At 41.3% G+C, this 23,919-nt stretch overlaps 1 protein-coding gene across 2 annotated transcripts in view; it reads right to left on the reverse strand.

Moving 5' to 3' along the window:
• Positions 1-3,380: 3,380 nt before the first annotated feature.
• The window catches only part of KCNG3 (potassium voltage-gated channel modifier subfamily G member 3), a gene marked incomplete at its 5' end in the record, with an annotated part of 28,340 nt that continues 7,801 nt past the window's right edge, over positions 3,381-23,919 (reverse strand). The window contains one exon of one of the 2 annotated variants that reach the window (XM_081156605.1): positions 3,381-5,000. In XM_081156605.1, the coding sequence (XP_081012731.1) occupies positions 4,355-5,000 (646 nt within the window). In that variant the 3' untranslated portion in view covers positions 3,381-4,354. The remainder of the gene's footprint in view (positions 5,001-23,919) is intronic. The other variant, XM_081156604.1, reaches the window with a different exon arrangement.

Consider the following 23,919-nt stretch of genomic DNA (forward strand, 5'->3'; position numbering starts at 1 on the left):
CATAAATAAAGCAAGAGCAACACATCAGATATAAGTGACATGACATTACTTAGTCCTAGTCGGTGAAGCCCAAATAATATTTATTCCCCTGGCTTTCATCCACTAAATGTCATTTATGCTTTCACTCTACTCGGTGTAGTGTTGATATTTTTTAATATAAATCAAACGATTCTCACCAAAGTTACTTAAAATTAATTTGTTTAAATTACAGCATAAATGCGGATTGTCAAGTTCAATTCCCTAAATAATCGGACAATGCACTTACACTAATAACAGTCAAAGGCTGAAGTGCTTATTGGGAATGTCTGATAGAATCGGCAAAATCTAAACATTTAGGCATAAGTGGGGAATTGCAAAAACAAAAAATGTTAATCACAAAATGGGGCGATATAATCATGCTTGTGGATGACATTTCACAAGTCTTTGGAAGGCTCCACAGCGTAGAGCAGTAAATCATTAATTTACTTTCTGAGGCAGAACTGATATGCCGTCCTCTGAGTGCAGATGGGACTGGAAAGCAGGAAGCAAAACACCATATGAAACACGCTGAACAAACAGAGAAGTGTGTGCAACCTTCCCTGACCAAAATGGAACTTTTCCAGAACATTCCATTCAAGCTTCAACCCATGTTACTTCCTATTCGGCTATGACATTTCTCAACCTGTACCTTCTAAGTACTGCAGTGATAACCATGAACTGCACTTATTTGTATATATGGGTGCATAACTGAAGTTTTGTAATTTAAAAGCTCTATTGAAAACCTGAGTTCCCTATACACTGATCCCAAGCCCTCCTTCCCAATATCTAGGGTGTCTAAAAGCAACATTTGCTTCTAATCTGACCTATAAAAAGGAGCCCCAGAGAAAATATTTTAAAAAGAAATCATTCATGCCTTACGATGCTACAAAATAAAAAAGATGTCCAGAGAATACAAAAGTCTGGGAGTGAGGTCTCTGAGTCCCGACCTGACACTAGGATGCCAACTATCCCAGTTCGCCTTAGACTAAGGTATTTCCCAGGGTTGGGGGCTTTCAGTGCTAAAACCAAGGAAATCCCAGGCAAATACGGACTAGTTGGTCTCCCTATGGATGATGCTGGCTAAGTCACAACCCACTGGCAGCACAGTGCCCGGCTGCTAACATCTGGATGGGACAAAGGGCATAGGAAGAGAACCAGAGTTTCCAGGACCCTTTAGTTCTAACTTCCTATGACCCTGTGCAATGTTTACAGCATATCTGATTGCGTTATATGTTATATACCACACGTGACTGTCCCTTTATGAAGAGTTAGGGGGCTCTAGAAATATTTTGTGAAGCTATGCATTAAGTTTGGAGTTATATAAGCTTAATAATAAACAGAGCTAGGAGTTTTCAGCTTTTTATTTTCCATTTCTATAGCAAAGAGGAAATAAGCTGCTTCTAGAAAATATCACGCCAACAAAGAAAATCCTTCCATCACCAACATCCAATTTAATCCATTCTCCCCAACCCCCCTTGCTTCCCAGCTCACAGGAGACCTAGACAAGACATCGGGACAAGGCTTAAAAACAGAAAATATTACTTTGATTTATCAACAGCCACTGTGAAAGAATATATTTCTACATTTTAAAGAAAGTAAGAACTTAAAAAAGTGTGACTACAAGTAACTGTGAAACCCAAGAGCAAAGCAAATGCAACTGTTTCAACTAGCAGCCCACACTAACAAGTCATAAAAGAAAAAGATAAATAAGGCCTTGAACACTTTCAAATGCAGTCTCTAATTTTATCTTTAATCCTGAAAAATCCCATTTTAGAGAATAAAAAAACAAGTTCTACAAAAGAGTAAGTCACAGTCTCAGATGTGGGTAAAATCAGAACCAACATTCAAGCTCTCTCTTTCCTCGTTGGTCATTCTAATTAGGATACTATCTGACTTCCTGCTACTAATAAAGATCCTAAATGAAAGCATTTGTGCCGGGAAGACTGAGTTATGAAAAATGTCTAAAAGCACAGCTAGGAAAAAAGTCCTATTAAATGATTTTTGCAAAGGCAATAACATTCAGGGGAAGTTACAGTAAAATGCCTCTGTCCTAAAAAATTACAATATCCATTATATCTATTACTCATAACTGAACTACTCTATCACGTCTCATCATCACTCTTAGTAAGCAGGTAGCTTACTGTCTTTAGAATTTATCCAACATGCTCCTTTATGAGAAGTCTGGCAACACCAACAAGAGATTTCTTGTTATCTAAGGGCAGCCTCAACGTCTGCGTGTATATTCCCACGTGTGGCTATACATGTGCACATATAGGAGCTGTTTGCTTCTCCTTGCCTCTTCACAGAGAAGTTTCCCTCCCCAAATCAGTAGATGGTTTCTGCCCAAATCTGTCACAGACGCTGCGGGAATATGAATGTGTGCAAGAGAAAGAAGATCTCAGTCCTCAGGATACTTGTAATTTACTTGGAGAAGGTAAGACACAGTCATTCCCACGAAGAGTTCCCTGTGCCAGCAGAATGGATGGCTGTTGTATTTTAATTAGCAATACGGGGATGCTGTCATCTGCATATTATTTGCATGACTCACAAAGCCTTAATCCAAATAGGTAAGAAAAAAATAAATCCATGCCACTTATTTCAAATATATTAATATACAATAAATACACAATAAATAACAGAATTTATTTTGAGTATGCAGTGAGCATACCACCAGCAGTAAAGAAGGGGGAGTGAGATTCTTAATGGCCAAAATATCACATCAACTCAGGAAACAGGAGAAAAGGAACGGTTCTGATATTATTACCTTAGCAATGGCTGGCAAAGAGGTGTGGGTGCTCAAAACCCAGAGTTTGTTAAGAATAAGCTGCTGGGCTCGATTTCTAGAGATGCAGGTGTCAGCCCTCACTCCTTCACAATCACATCCTCTCTTGCCCTGGTTTTCTACCTGTATTACTTGAGGTTTAAACCAGATGATGGCTAGTATTCCTTTAATGAACACCTCTGGTAACCCTTTCTTTGATAAATATACCAAGGTCCCATCCCCTCTCTGCCCCCCCCCAATTACAGTGTACAACACTAAGGTATTCATTAATCAATGACTTTAATTTTTTGTGTATATACACTGATGTCTTTATGGCAGCTGATTAACATAGCAAAAATCTTAATCCACCTTGCTAAATTTAGCACTAAACAGTCATCAGTTTTACATCTAGCCCTAATAACCTAGCCAGGTTCATGTGGCATATGATTCAGTATTGTTGCAAGAAGTGCTGGTGTAGCCATAATGCACGATAGTGGCGAACAGACTGAATAATTGTGTATTCGTTGCTTTTAGCTGGCTTAGAATGGTTTAGGACACAGCAGCCAAGAGTAAAAAAATATTTCATTTCCTTTCTTTTTTTATGGTAATCCAGTGACAACATCTAAATATGACTTTGGTATTATCCTTTCACTTAGTAAGACTTAAACCCATGTTGTTTAGGTGAGAGAGAAAAAGCAGAAGAAAAATATGGGCTGTAATGTCAAACTACTTCTATTCTTATGTGGCAATCTTCTTGCTTGGACATCTGAATGTTAGGAAGATTATCACCTAGTAACAGCCATGAATTCAAATGAAATGAACTCCGATAAAATGCTAAAGAATACAAGCTCTCTTCATTCTCAAATACTCTTTTTACTCATTTCAGCAAAGATATGAAAGAAATCCAAAATGAAAAAGTGAGGACATACTCAAGCTTCCATGAAGCTGCATGATAAAGTGAGTAAGAGGAACAAAAATAAATCCAAGAATTGAGAACTACGCTGGAAAAGTTTTCCAAATGCTATTCCTGCTTGTATGTAGCTCCGTTATAAAGTTAACATTCAGCCAAATTTTTAAAGTATTTGTTAAACAGTTCTTGCATGTGGCATATGTTTCCAGGATACTTCTGACATTGATATGGGAGATTATAAAACATTTAGAGAAGAAAATGTTACTCTCCAACAAAAAACACCATAACTTCCAAGCTTCTTCTGCATTTATAAGATAGAAAAACATTTGGAAAATAGCAGCTTTCCATTTTAAAATGCTCAAATAATATACTTTAAGATTTAAAAAAAAGTGTAATTGTTCAAGGCAAGGAGAAGATAAGTCTAAATAAAATAAGATACTAAAATTAACTCCAGAAATCATTACTTTTCCTTTGCAGTCTCAATCCTGTTTACTCCACAATAAATACATTGTTGTATCCCTTCGGCTGGGAAGGATAATTTTTATCCTACGACGATGATGACAGTAATACACTGGGGTGCTCACCGAGCAAGCAGCACATGAATATGAAGTAGCATCAGTTCTTTCCGCCAAACAAGGTGTGCGCAAGACTTGCTTTGCAATGCATTAATTTAGGAACTCCGCGGAGAGGCTCCTGCTATATCTAGCTGATCGAAACTTGAGCTCATGGTAACACTGCACAAAGCTATGGTAGATGAAAGTGATAGGTAACGCCAGCAAAACAATGCCACTGACAACGCAAACTCCTCCGAGGATTCTCCCGGGCACTGTGATAGGGTACATATCTCCGTAGCCAACTGTAGTCATAGAGATAATCACCCACCAGCAGGCAGCAGGGATGCTGGCGAAGTCCTTGTTGGATGCTTCCAGGTCCAAGCCATGTTCAAGAAGCTGAGAGAGTGCACTGAAGATTGCCATGGCAACACAAATGAAGACAAGTAACATAACCATCTCTCGGTAACATCGTCTGAGAGTCAAACCAAGTGTCTGAAGACCAATGAAGTGACGGGCAAGCTTAATCACCCAAAAAATCCTCATCATTCTAAGCACCCTCAAGGTGACTCCAGCCCTCTGGAGCTGAGAGTTCTCGCCTGTGAATACTGTCATTAACACAGAGATGTAATATGGCGTGATTGCCAGTAAGTCAATAATGTTCAGGGGTCTCTTGACAAACTCACACTTGTTTTTGGAGACGATGAACCTCACGATGCACTCTGCAGTGAACCAACCTATGCAGATAGCTTCAATTATCCTGTCAAGAGAACAAAAGCAGAATTGATCATTTTATTTTTAAGCATTTTAATAAAGCTCTTAGAGTTCTTCAGATAGTACTACACTGACATATTAATTCAGTTACTTATTCCAGAAAACATAAAGAACAGACAGCATTGCCAACATCATCGGACCCACCAGGACACAACAGAACAACAAATATTACAGTTCAAATGAAAACTAAACTTGATAAAGTTCTTATTTATAGACTGCATGTAATACCATTAATTTTTTTTGCTTGTCACTGATACTTAACATCTAGATCTTATTAGGTGAATTGCAATGAACTTACACTCAGCTTGTCACACTATGAAATGTCACTTACTCTGTGAGGACAGTGATTCTCAACTGTGGTATCAGTTATGAGACAGGTCAGAGGACACTGTTCCTATACAGTAGACAGAGCCAAGCTCTCAATGATGTATTTCTTGGTAAATTAGAGTAAACTCCCCCTGCCTGGTGTGGCTCAGCTGGTTGGAGCATCGTCCTGTGCACTGAAGGGTTGCGGGTTTGATTTCTGGTCAGGGCACCTACCCAGGATGCAGGTTCAAGCCCCATTAGGGGCATGTGCACAAGGCAACCAATTGATGTTTCTCTCTCCCTCTCCCTTCCTCTCTCTCTAAAATCAATTTTAAAAAAAATTAGAGTGAACTCATGATCATTTCCTAAAATGTTACTCTGGCTTCTTTTCTGGCTTTGTGTGGGAGACACTGAAGCTGAGCCAGCTTTCTGGGCTTTGCAGGAAGCAGTGCCAGTGCCGTCACCAGCAGAGTGCCACCATCCCCACGGGTGTCACGGAGGAAAAAAGGCTGAGGACTCCTGCACTGGAGCCAAACACTCACTGGGGTTTTCCCAAAGACCCAATTAGTTTGTTTGTTTTCCATAGCTATTTATGTGCAACATACATTTTAAAAATATAAGGCCACATCCTACCAGAGCAGTATTTCCCAACCCTTCCACATCACCGCACACACTGAAACTGAAGATAACGTTTACATAACATCCTGGCATCAAGGGTTTCTAGTCTTGAAGGAAGCCACTAGCCTGCGGCCTCTCTGGCCACTCTAGCCCCTCCCCACTGTCCCCAAGGCTGAGAAAATGAAATTTCACCACACCGGTCAGGAAGCCTTGATCCAGAATGAGAGGTGATTCTGAGGTAATTTTTAATTAAATTACATTTTTAGATTCAAATTAAAAGTTATAATTATTACACCATCATTCATTTTTCTCCACATAATTCTTTCCCATCGTTGACCTAGACCCAAACATCAGAAGTACAAGAGAAAGAGAAGAAATTGGAGTAGGTGAGGTGTCAAGGCCTGTGGGGCAACAATTTGAAAAGAATTCCTCAAATGCATGTCAAAGAATACAAGTTGTACTGGATGCTACTCAGGGAAATGGACACACAAAATCAACCACGTTTCCCTACTGTAGGATTCGCAGGGCTGTAAAGATTAATTTTACTTATTACTTGAATAGACAGTACATTCACATAATTCACATTTAAAAGGTAAAAACAGCCCGGCCGGGCGTGGCTCAGTGGTTGAGCATTGACCTAGGATCCAGGAGATCGAGGTGCGATTCCCGGTCAGGGCACATGCCTGGGCCGCGGGCTTGATCCCCAATGACACTCTCATTATTGATGTTTCTGTTTCTCTCTCCCTCTCCTTTCCTCTCTCTGAAATCAATAAAGATATATCTTTAAAAAAAAAGGTAAAAACAGAGCATATAAGGAAAATTCTCACTCCCACCCCATTCCCCAGGCACCCAGTATCCCAGTCTTCACTCTAGTCACCAAATCCTCGGGGCACTGGGTACAAGAGCAATAATAGCCACTGACCACCAAGCAAGTAGGAACCCAAGTACATTAGTTTCCTGTGGCTGCTATAAAAAGTTACCACAGCCCTGGCCTGGTGGCTCGGTTGGCTGAGCATAGTTCTGTACATCAAAAGGTTGCAGGTTCCATTTCCAGTCAGGGTGCATACCTAGGTTGCGGGTTCCATCCCTGGTCAGGCCGTGTATGGGAGACAACCAATCGGTTTCTCTCTCTCTCTCTCTCTCCCCCCTTCCTCTCTCTAAAATCAAATGTGTGTGTGTGTGTATATATATATATATATATATATATATATATATATATATATATATATCCATCCTCAGGTGATGATTTAAAAAATTACCACAAACTTGGTGGCTTAAAACACTAGAAAATTATCATCCCCTAGTTCTGGAGGCCAACATGCAAAATCAGTATCACTGGGCCCAAACGAAGTGCTGGGAGGGCCACACTCCCTTGGGAGGCTTTAGGGGAGAATCCACTCCTTGCCTCTTCCAGCTTCTGGGGCTGCCAGCACTCCTTGGCTTACAGCCACATCATTTCAGTCTCTGCCTCTGTGGTGGTTCCACTGCCTTCTCCCCTTCTGTCACAGAGTCAAATCTCCCTCTGCATCTTTCTTCTGGAGATGCTGGTGAGCATTTAGAGCCCGCTGGGATAATCCAGGATAACCCCACTATCTCGAGATCCTTAATTTAATCCCATCTGTATAAGCCCTTTTGCCATGTATGATAACATCCACTGGTTCCAGGGATCAGGACCTGGTATCTTTGGGGGGAAGGGGGGGGTATTTTTCAGCCTACCACACAGTCAGCAGAGGAAGTCAGAGCTGCCCTCACTATTTCTCTTCTGCATTATCCGCTGCTCTGCTCATGGGCCCCATTACCCTGTGGCTGGCAGCAGCTTCCCTGTCCCCACCAGGCTATCAGTAACAGCTGCTGCCAGCATAGCCTTTATGAACCTGGAGGCTTAGAAAACTGGGGGAGCAATGAAACTTGGTAGATCTAGAGAAGCAGCAGCTACATTTTTTCAATATACAAGTTTAACAAATATATTTACTATATATCACTTCTCCCTGGTAATGCTCACCAAATATTCCATATGTTCCCTATATTTCCAGCCCCTTTGCAGTTAGTCAGGGTAGTGTGACCAGTTCTGACAGATGAGCTGTGAGCAAAATGACTCTATCACCTCTGGGCAGAAGCACAGGAGAGTGAGTGCTGATTCCCCCCCCTGCCATGGCAACCAGGAAGGCGTGTGTCCTAAATGGCTACGAGATGGTGGGGCCCCTATTAGCCCAAGTCCCTGAGTGTCTGTGCAGGGAAGAAACTGACTGGGATTGGACATGATATGCGACCAACACATAAATCTTTGTTGTGTTAAGCCACTGAGAACTCTAAACGGGCTGCTATCCTAGCTAATAAACTGGTACAGTCAGTCAGACCCGCACAGAGTAGTAACAGTAATGGTTTCTTGGAGTGGCTATGGTTAAAACGTCTCCAGTCCTGCAGGTAACATGAGCAAAAGTGCTGGACCTGCTCCTGCTCTGGAGGACCCTCCCCTAGCAAGTGGCAGAGTCGCGCTGATCTCCTAAGGGCTCTCCCAGCAATAAAATCCTAAAATCCTAAGATTCTATTAAATTAAGAAGAGTAAAAATTTAAATTGTGCCAGAAATACCAGAACATTTTCTGTTTAATTATTTCCACCAGCAGCCAAGGTTGTTCAGAAGAAAAAGGAAGAAATTCAACTGGTGCAGAATAATCCTTCGGTAAAGAGAATTTCAAAGAGGTAAGCTCTTCCACAATGAGGCTCTCCAGGCTCCTCCTGCCCACCCACCCCAAGCCAGATGCAGCTTAGCCAGAATTCCAAGCTAAAGGGATGAAACAGTGAGAAACCCCCGCCCCTCTCTCACCTGGGATTATGCCGAGGCGGTCTCCAACAGCAAACACCACTAAGCCTGCCAACATTCCCCATGCTTCCAAACGACACTCTTGCCAATGCCACCACCAGCAACTGCTGGAAAAATGAGTGCTGTTTTACTGAGCACTAGGGCCAACAACTGGGTCCTCCCAGAGGTTACTTCCATAAAAAACAAATAGGAAAAAGGAACTAAAGAAGGTAATAGGGAACAACATATTTCTTGAGGCCCATTCTGATTCCTTTGAGGCCCAAGCATAAGGAAGTTCATGAATTCATGGCCAATAAAAATATTTACCACTTACTGAGGCCTTGTGGGCCACTGTGCTGAGTACTTTACAGGTATCATCTTGTTTAATCTTTTTCAAGAATTCTATGAAGTGTGTCTTTCCCCTACTATTTCCATTTTACAGACGACAAAACTGAGGCTGAGAAGTTAAACATCTTTTCCAAGGTCACACAACTAAGAAATTACAGTGGCACATGTAATGAAACTTGGACCTATTGAGCTTTGAAGTTCTAAGGAACATGCTAATGATTTTGAAAATGCTAATAATTTTATGACAGTGTTCCCTGTTAATACTAAATGATATATGACAAACAGCAGCATTTTTCAAACTGTCGGTTCTTAACCCATCAATGAATCAAAACTGACATTTTTTTCAGAAATTAAAAAAAATCAGAGTGTATCAAAGTACAGTTTCATGAAACTTTGTTTCAGTTAGACGTAACTGCACACTAAGTTATGATGTAATGTATTCCTTTCTGTAGGTACTGGAGGACCTCAACAATGGCAATCATCAGTCATTCGAATTACTCTGATCCCTCATGACTGAAGGTACATCTGGGAATGACTCAGGAGTTTAAAAACAGGTTCCAAACGGGAGTAAATGCTTTAGTGCTAACCAGATCTACCCCCACAACCTCCCCTCCGCAAAAAAGGCTGGGACAGGATATAGAGGCCATTAACTGTGCTGTGTGAGGTAAGGATCAGTCTCCCTCTAGGTGCTATCTTTTCATCTTTCTCCATCAATATTTTATTACAAAATTTTTCAAACATGGAGCAAATTCATTAATATTCTAAATATACTTGCTTATCACCTATTCATCTCTCTCCATCTATTAATCTATTTTTTAATACATTTTAAAGTAAATTGCAAATATCAGTTTACTTCCCTCTAAAAACTTCAGAGTACATATCATTAACTAGAATTCAATATTTGTTTTTTCTTTTTCTTTTGACGTAAACCTTACATGCAATGAAATGCACACACCTTAGTGTACATTCACAGAGTTTGACAAATGCAAAACCTCTATAATCCAAATTCCTATCAAGATGTAAAGCATTCACATCACCCCAGAGAGTTCCCTGCCTTATTCATCTTTGTATCTCCTGCCCTTACTTTCCAAACCCATCAGATACTTAGCAAGTGCTTAATAGGTGTTTGTCCAGCACAACGTAAGTGTCTTTGATAGAACCCAAAGGCCTGGGATAAGCACTCCACAGCCACAAGCAGCCTCTTTGTTCTTCTAGGACCTTTAAGGGATAATTGAAACCTGCCATCAAAAATGGTTTGAATTCAGTTGGAATTCAAAAATTAACTCAAAATGGATTGAAGACCTAAATGGAAGACCTAAAAACTATAAAACTCCTAGAAGAAAACATAGGGGAAAGCTTCATGACATTGGTTTGGCAATGATTTCTTCTCCACTCCCCCTCAATGATTTCTTGACTATGACACCAAAAGCAGAGGGAAGGAGGGCGGGGGGGCGGAGGCAGGAAGAGATTAACCAAAGAACTTATATGCATATATGCATTGCGGATGGAAGATGGACAGAGACAGCAGGGTGGTAAAGGACTGGGGCAAGGTGGGAGCCAGTGGAGAGGGGCAATGGGGGGAAAAAGGGGCCATCTGTAATACTCTCAACAATAAAGATTTTTTAAAATGTAATTAGACCAAAAAAAACCCCTCACTTTTTACTTTATTCCCTTTTGTATTGTTAAATGCTTCACCATGTTACATAAAAAATTGTTTTGAAAAAAAGTAAAAAGCATGCCCAACTAGAAGAGCAATCGCCATGATGGAGCTGTCAGCAGCTTGAATCACCAGAACAACCCAAGGAATGCCACAGTGGGAAAGGGTACACCCTTCCGACCCCAAGCTTTCAGACTTAAATGTGCGAGGAGGCACTTCCAATCACATTTCTAACAGGCACATACAGTGTGCAATAAAAATATCCAACGAACTGCACATCAATGACCACCACATTACCTACAGTCTCTTTCATGTCCTTACATGTGTTTTCTCCACAACTGTAAGTTAAATAGGGGGGGAAAGCAAATTTTGTTTTAAAAGTTGATTTTTTTCCTCATGCACTTTAAATACCTTACAGAAAAAAAAGTCATACCACTCATATCTTTTCATCTTCCAATCTAGATCAATAATGAGAAAAACACACAATAAGCATTTACTCAAGTACCAAGCATCTTCCTATAAATTTACATGTATTAATTCAACTCTCATAACAACTGAAAGCATTAGGTTTTGTTACTTCTCCCACTTTCACATGAGAAAACTGAAGCAAAGAGAAGTCACCTGCTCATGCCACACAGCTAATAAATATACAGGTTAATAATATATACTCATTGATTATGTAATACATTGAACCCTGGCTGGGATTCATGTCTTTCCTTGTAGTTGTAATCAATGTATACTTATTTTATGCTCCTTGCTTGATGTATTTGGTACTGGATGGCCAATTCTTTAGGATACGTGGATAGGTATACAGAGGAATACACTCTTCCACTATTGGGGATTGGCTGCAGAGGACTGGGATCCCCTCCTTCGAGTTTTTAATGGGCTGCTATTCTACAGGATCTCTCCTCCCTATAACCACCTCCACTCGGCTGCCCTCGCTTTTTTCACTTTTTCCTTTGCAGACAGGAACATGAGGCTCCCTCCCTCACCTGAGTAAGCTGGGGCTTTGCCTCCTAACTGCACAGCAGTTTATCCTTTGCTGTTCCTCTGACCTCTGTTTCAGCAACACAGGTACCAGATCCATATACTTTCTTAATAAACAGGGACCAAAGACCCTCTACAAAGAGACCACCACGTTCTTGGCTATCTATCCAAGGACCACAACACTTGCTCTGCTAAGGCAGGGGGCTACCTATTGCATATCAATCTCCACCAAAGATCAGAGTGTGTGTCTGTGAAACTCACAGGCAATCACTACAAATAATCCTTACCCTCTCTGACTCTTTCTGGCATAATCAATTCCATATTAAACCCTAAAACATGAATTACGTGCACTTTGGTCGAACCTGAGGAACAGGAGTACCTTAGAGCTACTGCAGGCGTGGTCCCATACCACCAAAACAAAGCAAGTTTTGCAACAAAGCCAATGGTAATTTTTTTGCTGGTGAAGGGTCTTGCCTCCAGTTTGCAAAAAAATGCACCACCACCCTGGCCGGTGTGGGTTCGTGGGTTGAGTGTCCTCCTGTGCACCAAAAGGTTGCCGGTTTGATTCCCGGCCAGGGCACATACCCCAGGTTGGGGGTTCGATCCCTAGGTCAGGGTGTGGGAGGCAACTAATTGATGTTTCTCTCTCCCTCTCTTTTCCTCTCTCTCTAAAAAATTCAATTAAAACTTTTTTTTTTAAATGCAGCACCTGCGAAGCACACTAAAATGAGGTGTGCCCACAGCATCTATTTTGCTGGGAACTCTGCCTTGCTAGTGTGACTTAGGAGAGATGAATTCTAAAACCTGAGAAAGAAATGGTTATGATGCTTTATTAATGTGGCAGTATTTTTTTTTAACTTTTAAGATGGTGAATTGAGACTATTCCGCATACAAAAGAAGACAGAATGACATTATAAACCAACAAGTAGGCGGCCCCATCAACCATCAGCCTACAGCCAATTCCACACCCACATCCACTTCCCTCCTCAGGTATCATTTTGAAATAAATCTCAGATGTGGGCATATATTCCAGAACCCTTTCTTATCTTTCCTGCCTGGTAGGTCAACTCTTCACAAAGGGGGGCATGAAAGATCCCCGCCTTCAGTCTGGGCCTCATGAGAGACAGGCCAGTTCTAGCCAGTCCTGGAGTAAGGATGGGATGACAACCCATTAATCTGGATGTGTTCAAGCTGGTGGAGCACACTCATTCATTCATCAAGCAATAAAGCTTACCAGTGCCTCACTGTATGCCAGGCTCCACAGAGCCACCAAGAGGCCTGGGAAGATGAATTAAAGATAGAACTACAGTTACGTAAGATGCTATTACTGGGGGAAGGTGCATGGAGGATACACTGAACTCTCTCTACCATTTTTTCGATTTCTTGTGAGTATAAAGTTATTTCAAAATAAAAGCTTTAAAATAACAACAAAAGTTACAATTTGGCTTTTAAAAGTTTACAACTTAATGAAAGGTAAGATATCCCCTCCTCTACAACAACCTTATCCATATAATCTCAACTATAAAACGTAGGTAGTGATAGCTGTCATCAATGTACATGAAGTTCAAAAGAAGGTTAGCCTTCCTTCACCTGGGGGATGATAAAGTGGCAATTTAATCACAGGTGGGACAAAAGTAGGCTTACAGTTGTTCATATGGAAAATAATACATTAATAAATAACAATACAAGAATAAACTCTGTGTTTCATGGACTCACAACTGTAATCCTACTTTGCTTCACCCTGCATTTTGGGAAGGCCAGCACAAGCAAAGTCAGGAAAGTGCTGGGTAAATCTGCAATTACATTTTAAAGATTTTCTGTAAAAAGCCTAAGGGAGGTAGCAGGTGATAAAAGATAACAAAGATGGAAAGGTAAACTGGAGCCTGAAGTCAATTTGATGGCAATAATGATGGGTACCATGTATCGAAATAACTGCTCTGAGGCTGATGCTTTAAATATACCGTGTCATATTTATAGGCACATGTACCTGGAAGAGAAGCCAGGCTATTGTTAACAGTGGATGTTCAAGGAGACAGAGGGAGCTTAGCAGGTAGAGGATTGTAACGGTAGGAAACTTTTTTTTTTTTTTAACTATAAGCATCTATGAATAGTTGATTTTTTCACAATTGGAATGTATTCAAGTATTAACTATGTGATTTTTAAAATAACTTTTAAGTATATATTATTTTTCTTTAGGGCCCACAAGTTGGTCATCACTATTTATATCCCTATTTTGTAAACAAGCTCCAGGTAAAGTGAGTGGCCTTGCCCGGGGGTCGGGTAAGCAGCGGGAACATTTCTGCTGGGGGAGAGACTGCAGACAGGTCTGGTTAGGGGACAACTAAAATATTCAAACTCAAAAATAAAGGCCACACACCAAGCAGTGATGCTGGGAAAAGGAGAGGAGCGGCCAGGTGGGAAAAGGGACACAGGCAGAAAAGCATCGTGGTGCTCAGAGAACACGGCGCCTCGCCTGGCTGCAGAGGCGTGCCGTGGGAAGAGGGGGTGATTACAGGAATGATGGCTGGGTGTGTACACTGAAGCCTTACGGCAAAGCTGATGGGTTCCGAAAGTCAAGTTACAGCTTTAAAGGCAAAGGGAACCCATTAAATTTGGTGACAGGTGGATTCATTCACTCAATAAGCATTTCTTAAGAGGTTACTGCGTGCCAGGCATACGGCCAGGCCAGCGAGTGGGAAGAGGCCAAATGTACTGTGGTAACAGCCATCAGGCAGGAGTTTATGGGGTGACTGGAAGGTGTGCACAGTCAGGAGGCATGACACAGGCAACAAAAATGGAAGGTCCAAACTGGTGGAACGAAATGAAATAATGAAATGAAATGAAATATGAAATGCAATGCAATGCAATGCAATGCAATGAAATGGTGAGGCAGAGATGACAGAAGCCCTCAACAAGACCCTGCCATTGACCTGTGAGAAGTACAGAGAATCACAGGTACAAGGATGTGAGCAGACATTTCTCACCACCTGAACCCCCTGGAGAGACGTGAGGGTCCTAGGGAACCAGGCAGAGCCCCTGAGGCTGTCCCTAAACCAAAAGGCAAGTGAGGAAAGGAAAACCACCCACAAAAAATCTTGTTACAAGAGATGGCCACTCTGAACCATTCTCTTTGTGTAACGGCATCTTTTCAGAGCGAAATTACATAAAGAATTTCATCAGCACCATACTTCAGTGTTCGTGTCCATTACCCTCCTCTAATCGAGGACTGTGGCTCCAGGCCGACTGTAAAGAAACCATCGGTGGTTCTGTGTGTGACTCACCTGAGGCTCTCGAAGTCAGAGCCATCAGGGTAGCTTCTCTTCACCAGACGCTAAGGAACGTGTTTTTAGAAGACGACCATGTTATAGGTGGACACGAACATATGAGTGGAGCGTCCCAAAATCTGTGGCTCTGTCACTTCTAAAAACCTTCCCAGAGATGAGAGCAACAGAAACCCAGACCCATCAGCACCTGCCTGCCCAATCCACCTGCAATCTCCAGTCCAGGTGAGCCCCCGTTCATCCTGCAGGTGCAGTAATCCCCACCCCCGCACCTTCGCCATTGCCCCACATAGACACAAATTCATGTAAATAATGCTGCAAGAAAATCAATCTCTTCATGAGAATTAATCTGTTCCCACTCCATGTATAACTATCAGATGGATTCTACTCCCTGTTTATTTAATTAGCAATTCATTAGTAAGAGAATTAAGAACAGAGGAATATCAAGAGGCCATCTTCCAGCCCTGGCTGATGGAGCATAGTCCATGCACTGAAAGGTTGCCAGTTGGATTCCTGGTCAGGGCACTGCCCACCTTGCAGGCTCCATCCCCGGTGGGGGTGCATGTGAGAGGCAACGGATCAATGTTTCTCTCTCAATCAATGTTTCTCTCTCTTTCTCCCTCTCCCTTCCTCTCTCTAAAATCGGTAAAAACATATTTTAAGAACAGATGGATGGATGGATGGATGGATGGATGGATGGATGGATGGATGGAAGGAAGGAAGGAAGGAAGGAATGGCAAGGATGTAGCAACAGGACTCATTCACTACCGGTAAAAGAAGAAATCAGGACAACTACTCTGCAGGGCTGTTAACAACATCTGAGAGAGATGCACATTCCTTTCAATAGAGTACCTCCAGTCCTAGGAGATACATTAAAGAAATTTCCCTATATGTGCACTGAGACATGAACAAAACTATTCGTTGCAGTACTACAGCAATAGCAAAATTCCCACTGACAGAAGAACAAATATATCAATGCTTATTACATTGTAGTTCAAATAAAAGGGTTATAGCTACAGATACCAACAGGCACAAGTCTCAAAAACATAAAGTTGAGCTAAAAAGGCAAGCTGTAGATTTCATTGATGATACCGTTTAACAAAACATGGCTTTAACTATACAAAACAACCCTACAGTTGATGTAGATACATACACGTATATGCAAGCATGCATAAAAAGTATTTTTAAATGTGTGGACATACATTGAAGTCAGGAAAGTGGCTATTTCTGTGGAAAAGGAAAAGATTTTAACGGGAAAGCAGCACCCAGTGGACTCAACTGTATTTTTTTCTCTCTCCTTTCTAAAGTTGGGTAGTAGGTGCACAGGTGTTCGTGGTACTATAATCTATATTTCTTCCATGCCTGAAAGACTTTGTGATGGTCTTATGCATCATTTCCTCTCCTACCTTTGTGGGACATGTGTTTCTTTTACTTCACAGACTGATTTGTTCTGCTTCTTAAGTTTTTGGTAGCTGTAGTCAAGGAAAACACATTTTGATTGGCATAAGGAATTCTGCATTTTTAATGTTTTAAGTTTTGCTTTATTTTTAATAGACTCACAGTTAAGAAAATTCTCCAGGCATTTTCTGGAATGCCTTAAAACACCAACATTTAAATAAATTATACAGATTAATTGAGAAATAGGGACAATTTATCTTAAAAGCCTTTATTTTTATCTTCAAAGAGACTGAAAAATTCTGCTCTTTCATTTACTTGTTCTTCAATGACATGTGTAAAAATAACTATCAATTAAATCCAACGTGGTCCTTAATTTAGTTCTTGGGATGCGAGTCAAAGTCCCCCACACACCATCTACACGCCCAAAGGCAAAGTTACTGCCGCACAGAAAGCTATGGAGTTTCAGCCAAGCGCACGTGCTCTGGAACCAACCCAGGCCGATTCCCAGCTCGCTCCTGCTCTGTGGCCCACAGTAAGTCACTTGACTTCTCCATTGCCTTGCCTGTGACCTGACATCCAAATAACCTCAGAGTGCTTTGTCTAAATAAGGCAATGCATGTGTTGCTTGGTATATGGTGGGGAGCTCTGTAATATTTATTTCACCTCCCTCCATCTCCTGCACAAACGGAAATACACACATATGCAAAGGTGCTCACAGGATGACACGCAGATTAGTCACACTGCTTTAAAGAGTCTCCTTTAAGTGACACGAACGAAAATGTTTCTGTTTTTCTTCAAAACGTCTTACATCATTTCATACAACCATATTCTTAGTGATCATAAATTAATCCACATTATTAGTAAGTAAATAAATGGGTGGATAACATCCTGTCACTAAGTGTTCTACAAAGAGGCATTTTATCAAAGCCAAAAACTTTGTGTGGTCTCCCAGGCATTTTGGTATTGTTATTCCGGGTTTAAATGCTCCCTTGGCTTCCTGTTCCCTTCCTGTAAGGAAAGGTAAAGTTTCCCAGCTGGCCCTGGCTCAGCGGTTGAGCATCGACCTAGGATCCAGGCGATTGGGGTTCGATTCCCAGTCAGGGCACATGCCCGGGTTCTGGGCTCAATCCCCAGTTGTTGGCAGCCGATCAATGACTCTCTCATCATTGATGTTTCTATCTCTCTCTCTCTCTCCTTTCCTCTCTCTGAAATTAATAAAGATATATTTAAAAAGAAAAGAAAAGAAAGGTAAAGTTACTTACTGTGTCACTCAGAGAGTTGCTGCCCCATCTGATGCCCCCCACCCCCGCCCTGACCATCTCCTGACACTTCATAACACTATAGCAATGCGGTCCCCAAAGCCATCCGGGCAGTTCTTTCTGCCTCTAGCCCACTTAACACAGTGGTCCCAAAACTTTGGGCTCAGGTGACCCCTGAATGTGATCACTGTATTGTTCGATGGGAAAATATCCTGATTTTTAGAAGTGTTTAAGTATTTAGGGATGAAGTGTCAAGATGTTTGTAACCAACTCCTAAATTTTTCAGCAGTGTAATAATTGTAGATAGACAAATAGAACAGATGAATAATTATTATGAATATATTATGACAGAGAGATGATAGAACAAATGAGGCAAAATCTTCACAACTGGTGAATCTGGGTCTAAGATATAAGGCTATTCATTGTATTTTTCTTGCAACTTTCCTATAGGTTTGATATTTATAAAATTAAAAATTGGGGGGAAAATTATTTTTAATGATTTGTTTGCTGTGAAATCAATTATGCTCTTCAAATTTGTTAAAAGCACAAATTGACAATCACCTAACTTGCAATCAGATTTATTGCCCATAATTAGAGTCATTCATTTTCTCACTTCCTAGGAGGTAGTGCATAAAAAAACAACACTCAGACCAAGACTTATCCAGTGACTGCTAAATATACTAGTTACTCTTCTTTCTACTTTCAGGCACCAGTTCTAAATCTGAGAGTATTCGAGAGGGTTTGGATATTAAAATACTTCAGTACATCTTTGTCAACACATTTTTAATTAAATGTGTATCTTATCATGTGCTTTCAATACATTTTCATCAAAACCTTGGAACTTATTCAGTTTGTGGAAAATGCTTACCATGTAATTGAAAGTCAGTCCTTACTGTCAAACCAATCATTCAAATCAGATGTATTTTCCTTAAGGGACAGACTGATTTTTTTTTCAATACAAATGATGTGTAAATAGTACATTTCCCTATGACAACCTCCTCACTTTTGAACTGTACCACAGAGAGGGAAAGAATGGGAGAGGGGGGTGGCGGAAGAGAGGAAGAACTGAAAAAAGAAAAGATGACTGATACAAAAAAAGAAAAGTAAAAGAAGGTAGCACTGACTTATCCTTTTAGAAAGAAAGACAAGCGGACTGAGCACTGTCGCGAGTCGGCAGCCTGGATGAATAAGGTACTTCTGGAAACTTTCTCACGGATGCCACTGATTCTCTGGGTGTTTTTTACCAATGTCCTCTTTGTTCTGCTGTCAAATGACTCTCAGGGAATGGCAAAGGCAGGATTATTCAAAGGAAAAAAATTTTTTTTTAGCCCGGCCGGGCATGGCTCAGCCGTTGGGCGTCGACCTCGGATCCAGGCGATCAGGGTTCGATTCCCGGTCAGGGCACGTGCCTGGGTTGTGGGCTCGATCAATGACTCTCTCATCATGGATGTTTCTATCTCTCTCTCTCTCTCTCCTTTCCTCTCTCTGATCTTTACTGATGTCAGAGAGAGGAAAGGAGACAGAGAGAGAGAGAAACATCCATGATGAGAGAGTCATTGATCGGCTGCCTCCTGCACGCCCCCGACTGGGGATCGAGCCCACAACCCTGGCATGTGCCCTGACCAGGAATCGAACCCCAATCACCTGGATCCTAGGTCGACACTCAACCACTGAGCCACGCCCGGCCAGGCCAAAGAAAAAATATTTTGAGTGGCTAGAATCCATAGGTGTTTATACCCTGAGACAATGCACCTTGTTTAAGAAGACTCAAGATGGTAAGAGGAGTGCTTTTTTAAATGGAAGAAGGAATTGTCAAAGAACATTGCTTTCACCACAGACGTGTTCTCAAGCCAACTGTTTAATGAAAGTGTACGTACTGATGTTGAGGGTTTGGAAACTTGTGTCTCTAAAATCATGGTTCTCAAAATTTTTGCTCTCAAGATGATGCCTTTACACTTAAAAATTACTGAGGTCCCCAAAGAGCTTTTGTTTTATGTAGCAATATATCTCTAGCAATATTTGCCATGCTAGATAGTAAAACTAGGAATTTTTTTAAATATTTATTCACATTAAAACAACAGATCTATTACATACACATGACATATTTTTATGAAAAATAAGCATATTTTCCAAAACCAAAAAAAAAAAGTGAGCAAAGTGACAGTCTTCTTTTTAACCTTCCTGCAAACCTCATTACTGTCTGGTTTCATATAGGACAGCTGAATTATCCTGTTTCCACATTAAATGTTCTGCTATGATGTTTTAAAGAATAGAAACAGAATTTAGCCTCACAAAAACAGGCAGTTGAAAAAGGGAGGAGCACTTTAATAGCCTTTACTGATAAATGTGGATATACTTTTTGATACTACACCAAAACTCATAAAGTGGTAGTTTCTTAAAGGTCAGCAGCAATGCGGAAACTGAAATCACGTCACTGAACTTTTGGTATTCGGTTTCATTCAAATCCATGGGTCCCTCTGACACTCAGAGTGGATCTTTTGCCCTCACATAGTTTTGTAACATCAGGTATTAGTCATTTAGGATGTATGGGTTACTGAATGATGGATGCAAACCTCCCAATGTTAACACATTTCATTCTATGATATTTTACAAATCACATTGATTAATACCATCTCCAATCACATCAGAAAAGTTGTTAAGTATTGGGAAGCTGGCAAGCATGCAATGGCAGATTCAAGTTTCCTGAATGTCTGTTTTTTACTTGAAATCTCTAATTTTATCATTGGCAACAAATACTGTCCGTTGTTTCCCTTGAAGTGACAGACTCACCTATTTCACTTATGAGAAAATGTCTGCTATATACTCAGGTCTAAATAACCACAGTTTGTCAGTCATTCTTCAGAATAAAAATTGTGTTTCCTGAACAAGCTGCTAGTTCAGCTTGCAGCTCATCCGACTGTACCGGCACTTTCCCTCGAGACAGCCATGAAATATCAGTCTGCAGAAGTGCTTTCTGCAACTTCCCATTTCATCACACAGAAGATTTTAAAATATATATTTAAAGGTCAGGATGTAATACAATTAATAGTTTTGATTGCTTTGTCAAGGGCATTCTTAGGCGATTTTTTTTTTTTAACTGCATGTGGTGGTGGAGAAGACAACTCCTAACACAGCTTGGTGCCACTTCCACTGTGTTCTTGTGCCTGGCACTCGGGAATGCAGCGCAGACTTCAGTGAGGCTGCAGTGTAAACCCTTGCCTGACGCCCAGGGCTGCCCCAGCTCTGCCCCACACCGGCGCTCCCTCCTACAGCCTCGCCATCTCGCCTTCTCCTTCATGACTCTGCCTGTTCCCCCGCGTACAGGAGGCTGCTGGAGAAGGAGGGCACGGGCTGTCTTGGTCAAGCCTCAGGGAAACGGAGTTATTCCGTGTATTAATAAATACGACTCACTTCCTTTTCTGAAATGTACTTCCCATTTTATTTCCTATAAAATCATAAACGTTTAACATGTTGCAAAGGCACAGTCCCCGATTTAATAGACCTATCTCGTGGATCCCAGTTTTGATCATCCAGCCCTTCCCACCACCTCCCACATTTACCAATTCAGAGTAAACTGGTGAGTCTACATCTGTAATCTGAAATCAATACACTCACTAACTTACAAGTACTTGAATTCCCACACCAACCAGTAATACTAATAGAAGCCCCCACTCACCAGAACTCCCATGGTTGAACAGCATGCTCTGGTTAAGGTAAGTTCTTTGGGAAAATACAACAATCTGTGAGTCAGGATGGGCCTCACTGAGACCCAAGGGCAGAGTTTGGCATCACGCTGATTAGAAGACAAGAATCAGTAATCAGCCCAGCCGGGGTGGCTCAGCTGGCTGATCGGCATCCCATGCACCAGGAGGTCGCCAGTTTGATTCCCTGTCAGGGCACATGACAGGGTTACTGTCTTGATTCCCAGTAGGGGACATGCAGGAAGCAACCAGTAGATGTTTCTATCTCTCTCTCCCCCTCCCTTCCTCTCTCTGAAAACATTTTAAAAAAAAGAATCAGTAACCAAATCCTAGATCCTCAATTCCCAAAACATAGGTACTATGGACATCCTTCTTTTACAAGTGAGGAAACTCAGGCTTAGAAAGGAATGTGCCTGAGGCAGCACAGCTGGGAAGGCCTAGGTCTTGTGACAGGCCATTCTAGACCAGGGGAGTGACAAATTTATCCTATAAAGAACCAGATGTTTTAAGCTATGCAGGCCATTCAGTCTCTGTTGCAACTATTCAACTCTGTTGAAGTAGCAGGAAAGCTGCCATAGACAGTATGTAAATAAATTATCGTGGCTATGCTCCAATAAAACTATTTATGGACACTAAAATTTGAATGTCAGATAATTTTCACAAGTCATAAAACAGGATTCTTCTTTTGTTTTGGTTTTTTCTTTTCACCATTTGAAAGTGGTTTTTACATTCTTAGCTCAGGGGCTGTACCAAAACAGGCAGTGCACCTGATCACCTGCAGGCCATAGTCTCCAGACTACCCACCAGTCCTGCAACAAGGTGTGAGGGACAAGTAGGGACCCTTGTCATAGAATGATGTCAGAAAAAAAAGGAAAAAAAAGAGTGACGTCAGAGGCAAACTTGGCCGATTACAACAGTATCTTTACCCAGAAAAGGAAAGAAAAAAAAGCTGCCACCACAACCTGGACCAACGTGGCCATTAGCTGCCTGCCCCCAGGACTCGAGGCAGCCCTGAGAGTGTCAAAGTGAACCAGTGGTCCTAACGGCCTCACTGGTTCCACCCTTGCTTCCACACTGGGCCACAGTGATCTTTTTTTTTACCCCTCACCCGAGGATTTTTTTCCCCCATTGCTTTTTCAGAGAGAGTGGAAGGGAGAGACAGACAGAAAGAAATATTGACATGAGGAGACACATCAAGTGGTTGCCTCCTGCTCTAACCCTGCAACTGAGGTACAAGCCCTTGGCTGGAATCGAACCCAGGACCCTTTGGTCTGAGGGCCAATGCTCTAACCACTGAGCCAAACTGGCTAGGGCCACAGTGATGTTTTAAAATTAGGTAAAATTATGTCTTCTGTTTAAAACCCACATTCACATGCAAATCAGAAGTCCTTACCGTTTCTCTTTTAAAAAAGACGACTATCAAAAATAAATCCTTTTAGTTGGTGCACCTCTAAGGCTGTATAAGATCTACTTTCCTGCACCTTGGCCCCCAATTCCCTACCACTCTAATTCTTTACTATTCTTCCAATAGATCAACGGCACACCAATCTCAGGGGATTGCACTTACTGTGCTCTGTGCTTGTAACTCTCTTGCCCACATATCTTCCTGGGTACCTCCAGCATCCCTCCTGGTCCTCATTCAAACATCCATCATCTTATCGGACAGGCCTTGCCTAACCATGGCTCATACTCTGTAAACCTCTTATTCTGCTTTATTTCTTCATGGTACTTATTTTCACCTGTGATATATTTATTAAAAGAGATGATTCTTGAGGGCAGGGGTTCTATTTTGTTCACTGCCAGATCCCCAGCACCTAAAACAGTCTCAGATACTTAGTTACTCAATAAATGTTTGTTGAAATTAATGAATAAATGACTGAGGAGACATAAAACCAATTTGCAATTGATTTCTTAAAATATATCCTGCTCATAGTTGAAGACAATTTATGAGTTGTCTCCTATAGAAAATGAAAATGCTGCTGTATTTGCATGGGTCTTTCACATGTATAATTTATTTAAAAATATAAACTGAGTGCCTGCCCATGTGCAAGGTATCGCACTACATGTTGTGAAGCACAGAATTTCTGTTCGCAAAAAACTTCTACACTAAAAGGGAGCTAGACATACTCGCATGCAACCTCAAGAAAAGATAGAGTGAGAAGGGGTCTATGACAGGGAAAGACAAAGAGCTAAGGACGTTTAGCTTCCCATTCTCTCATTTGACCCTCTGTGTGCTATCCCCACTTAACAGGTGACGGTACAGGCCCAGAGCAGAGCAGTGAATTAACTGTCCAGGGAAGTCTCCTAACTTCGATTTCTGGATTCTTTCCACCAGAGCCTTTTCCTTTTGACATTTCTTTTGCCTCATAAAGTCAGACGGTTGCCTTGATTACATACTTCCCTTTGCCAGTAAAGAAAAAGTTGAGGAGTCCTTGCTACTCTCAAGCTAAGAAAATCATTAAATACACATAACAATTCCAAACACTCCAACAAAACCAACTGGTTCATGAATAAATGAATGAATTCAAACACAAATGTTTTGCTTGTTG

Source organism: Miniopterus schreibersii (genome assembly GCF_964146895.1).
Source record: "Miniopterus schreibersii genome assembly, chromosome: 13".
NCBI lineage: Eukaryota > Metazoa > Chordata > Mammalia > Chiroptera > Miniopteridae > Miniopterus > Miniopterus schreibersii.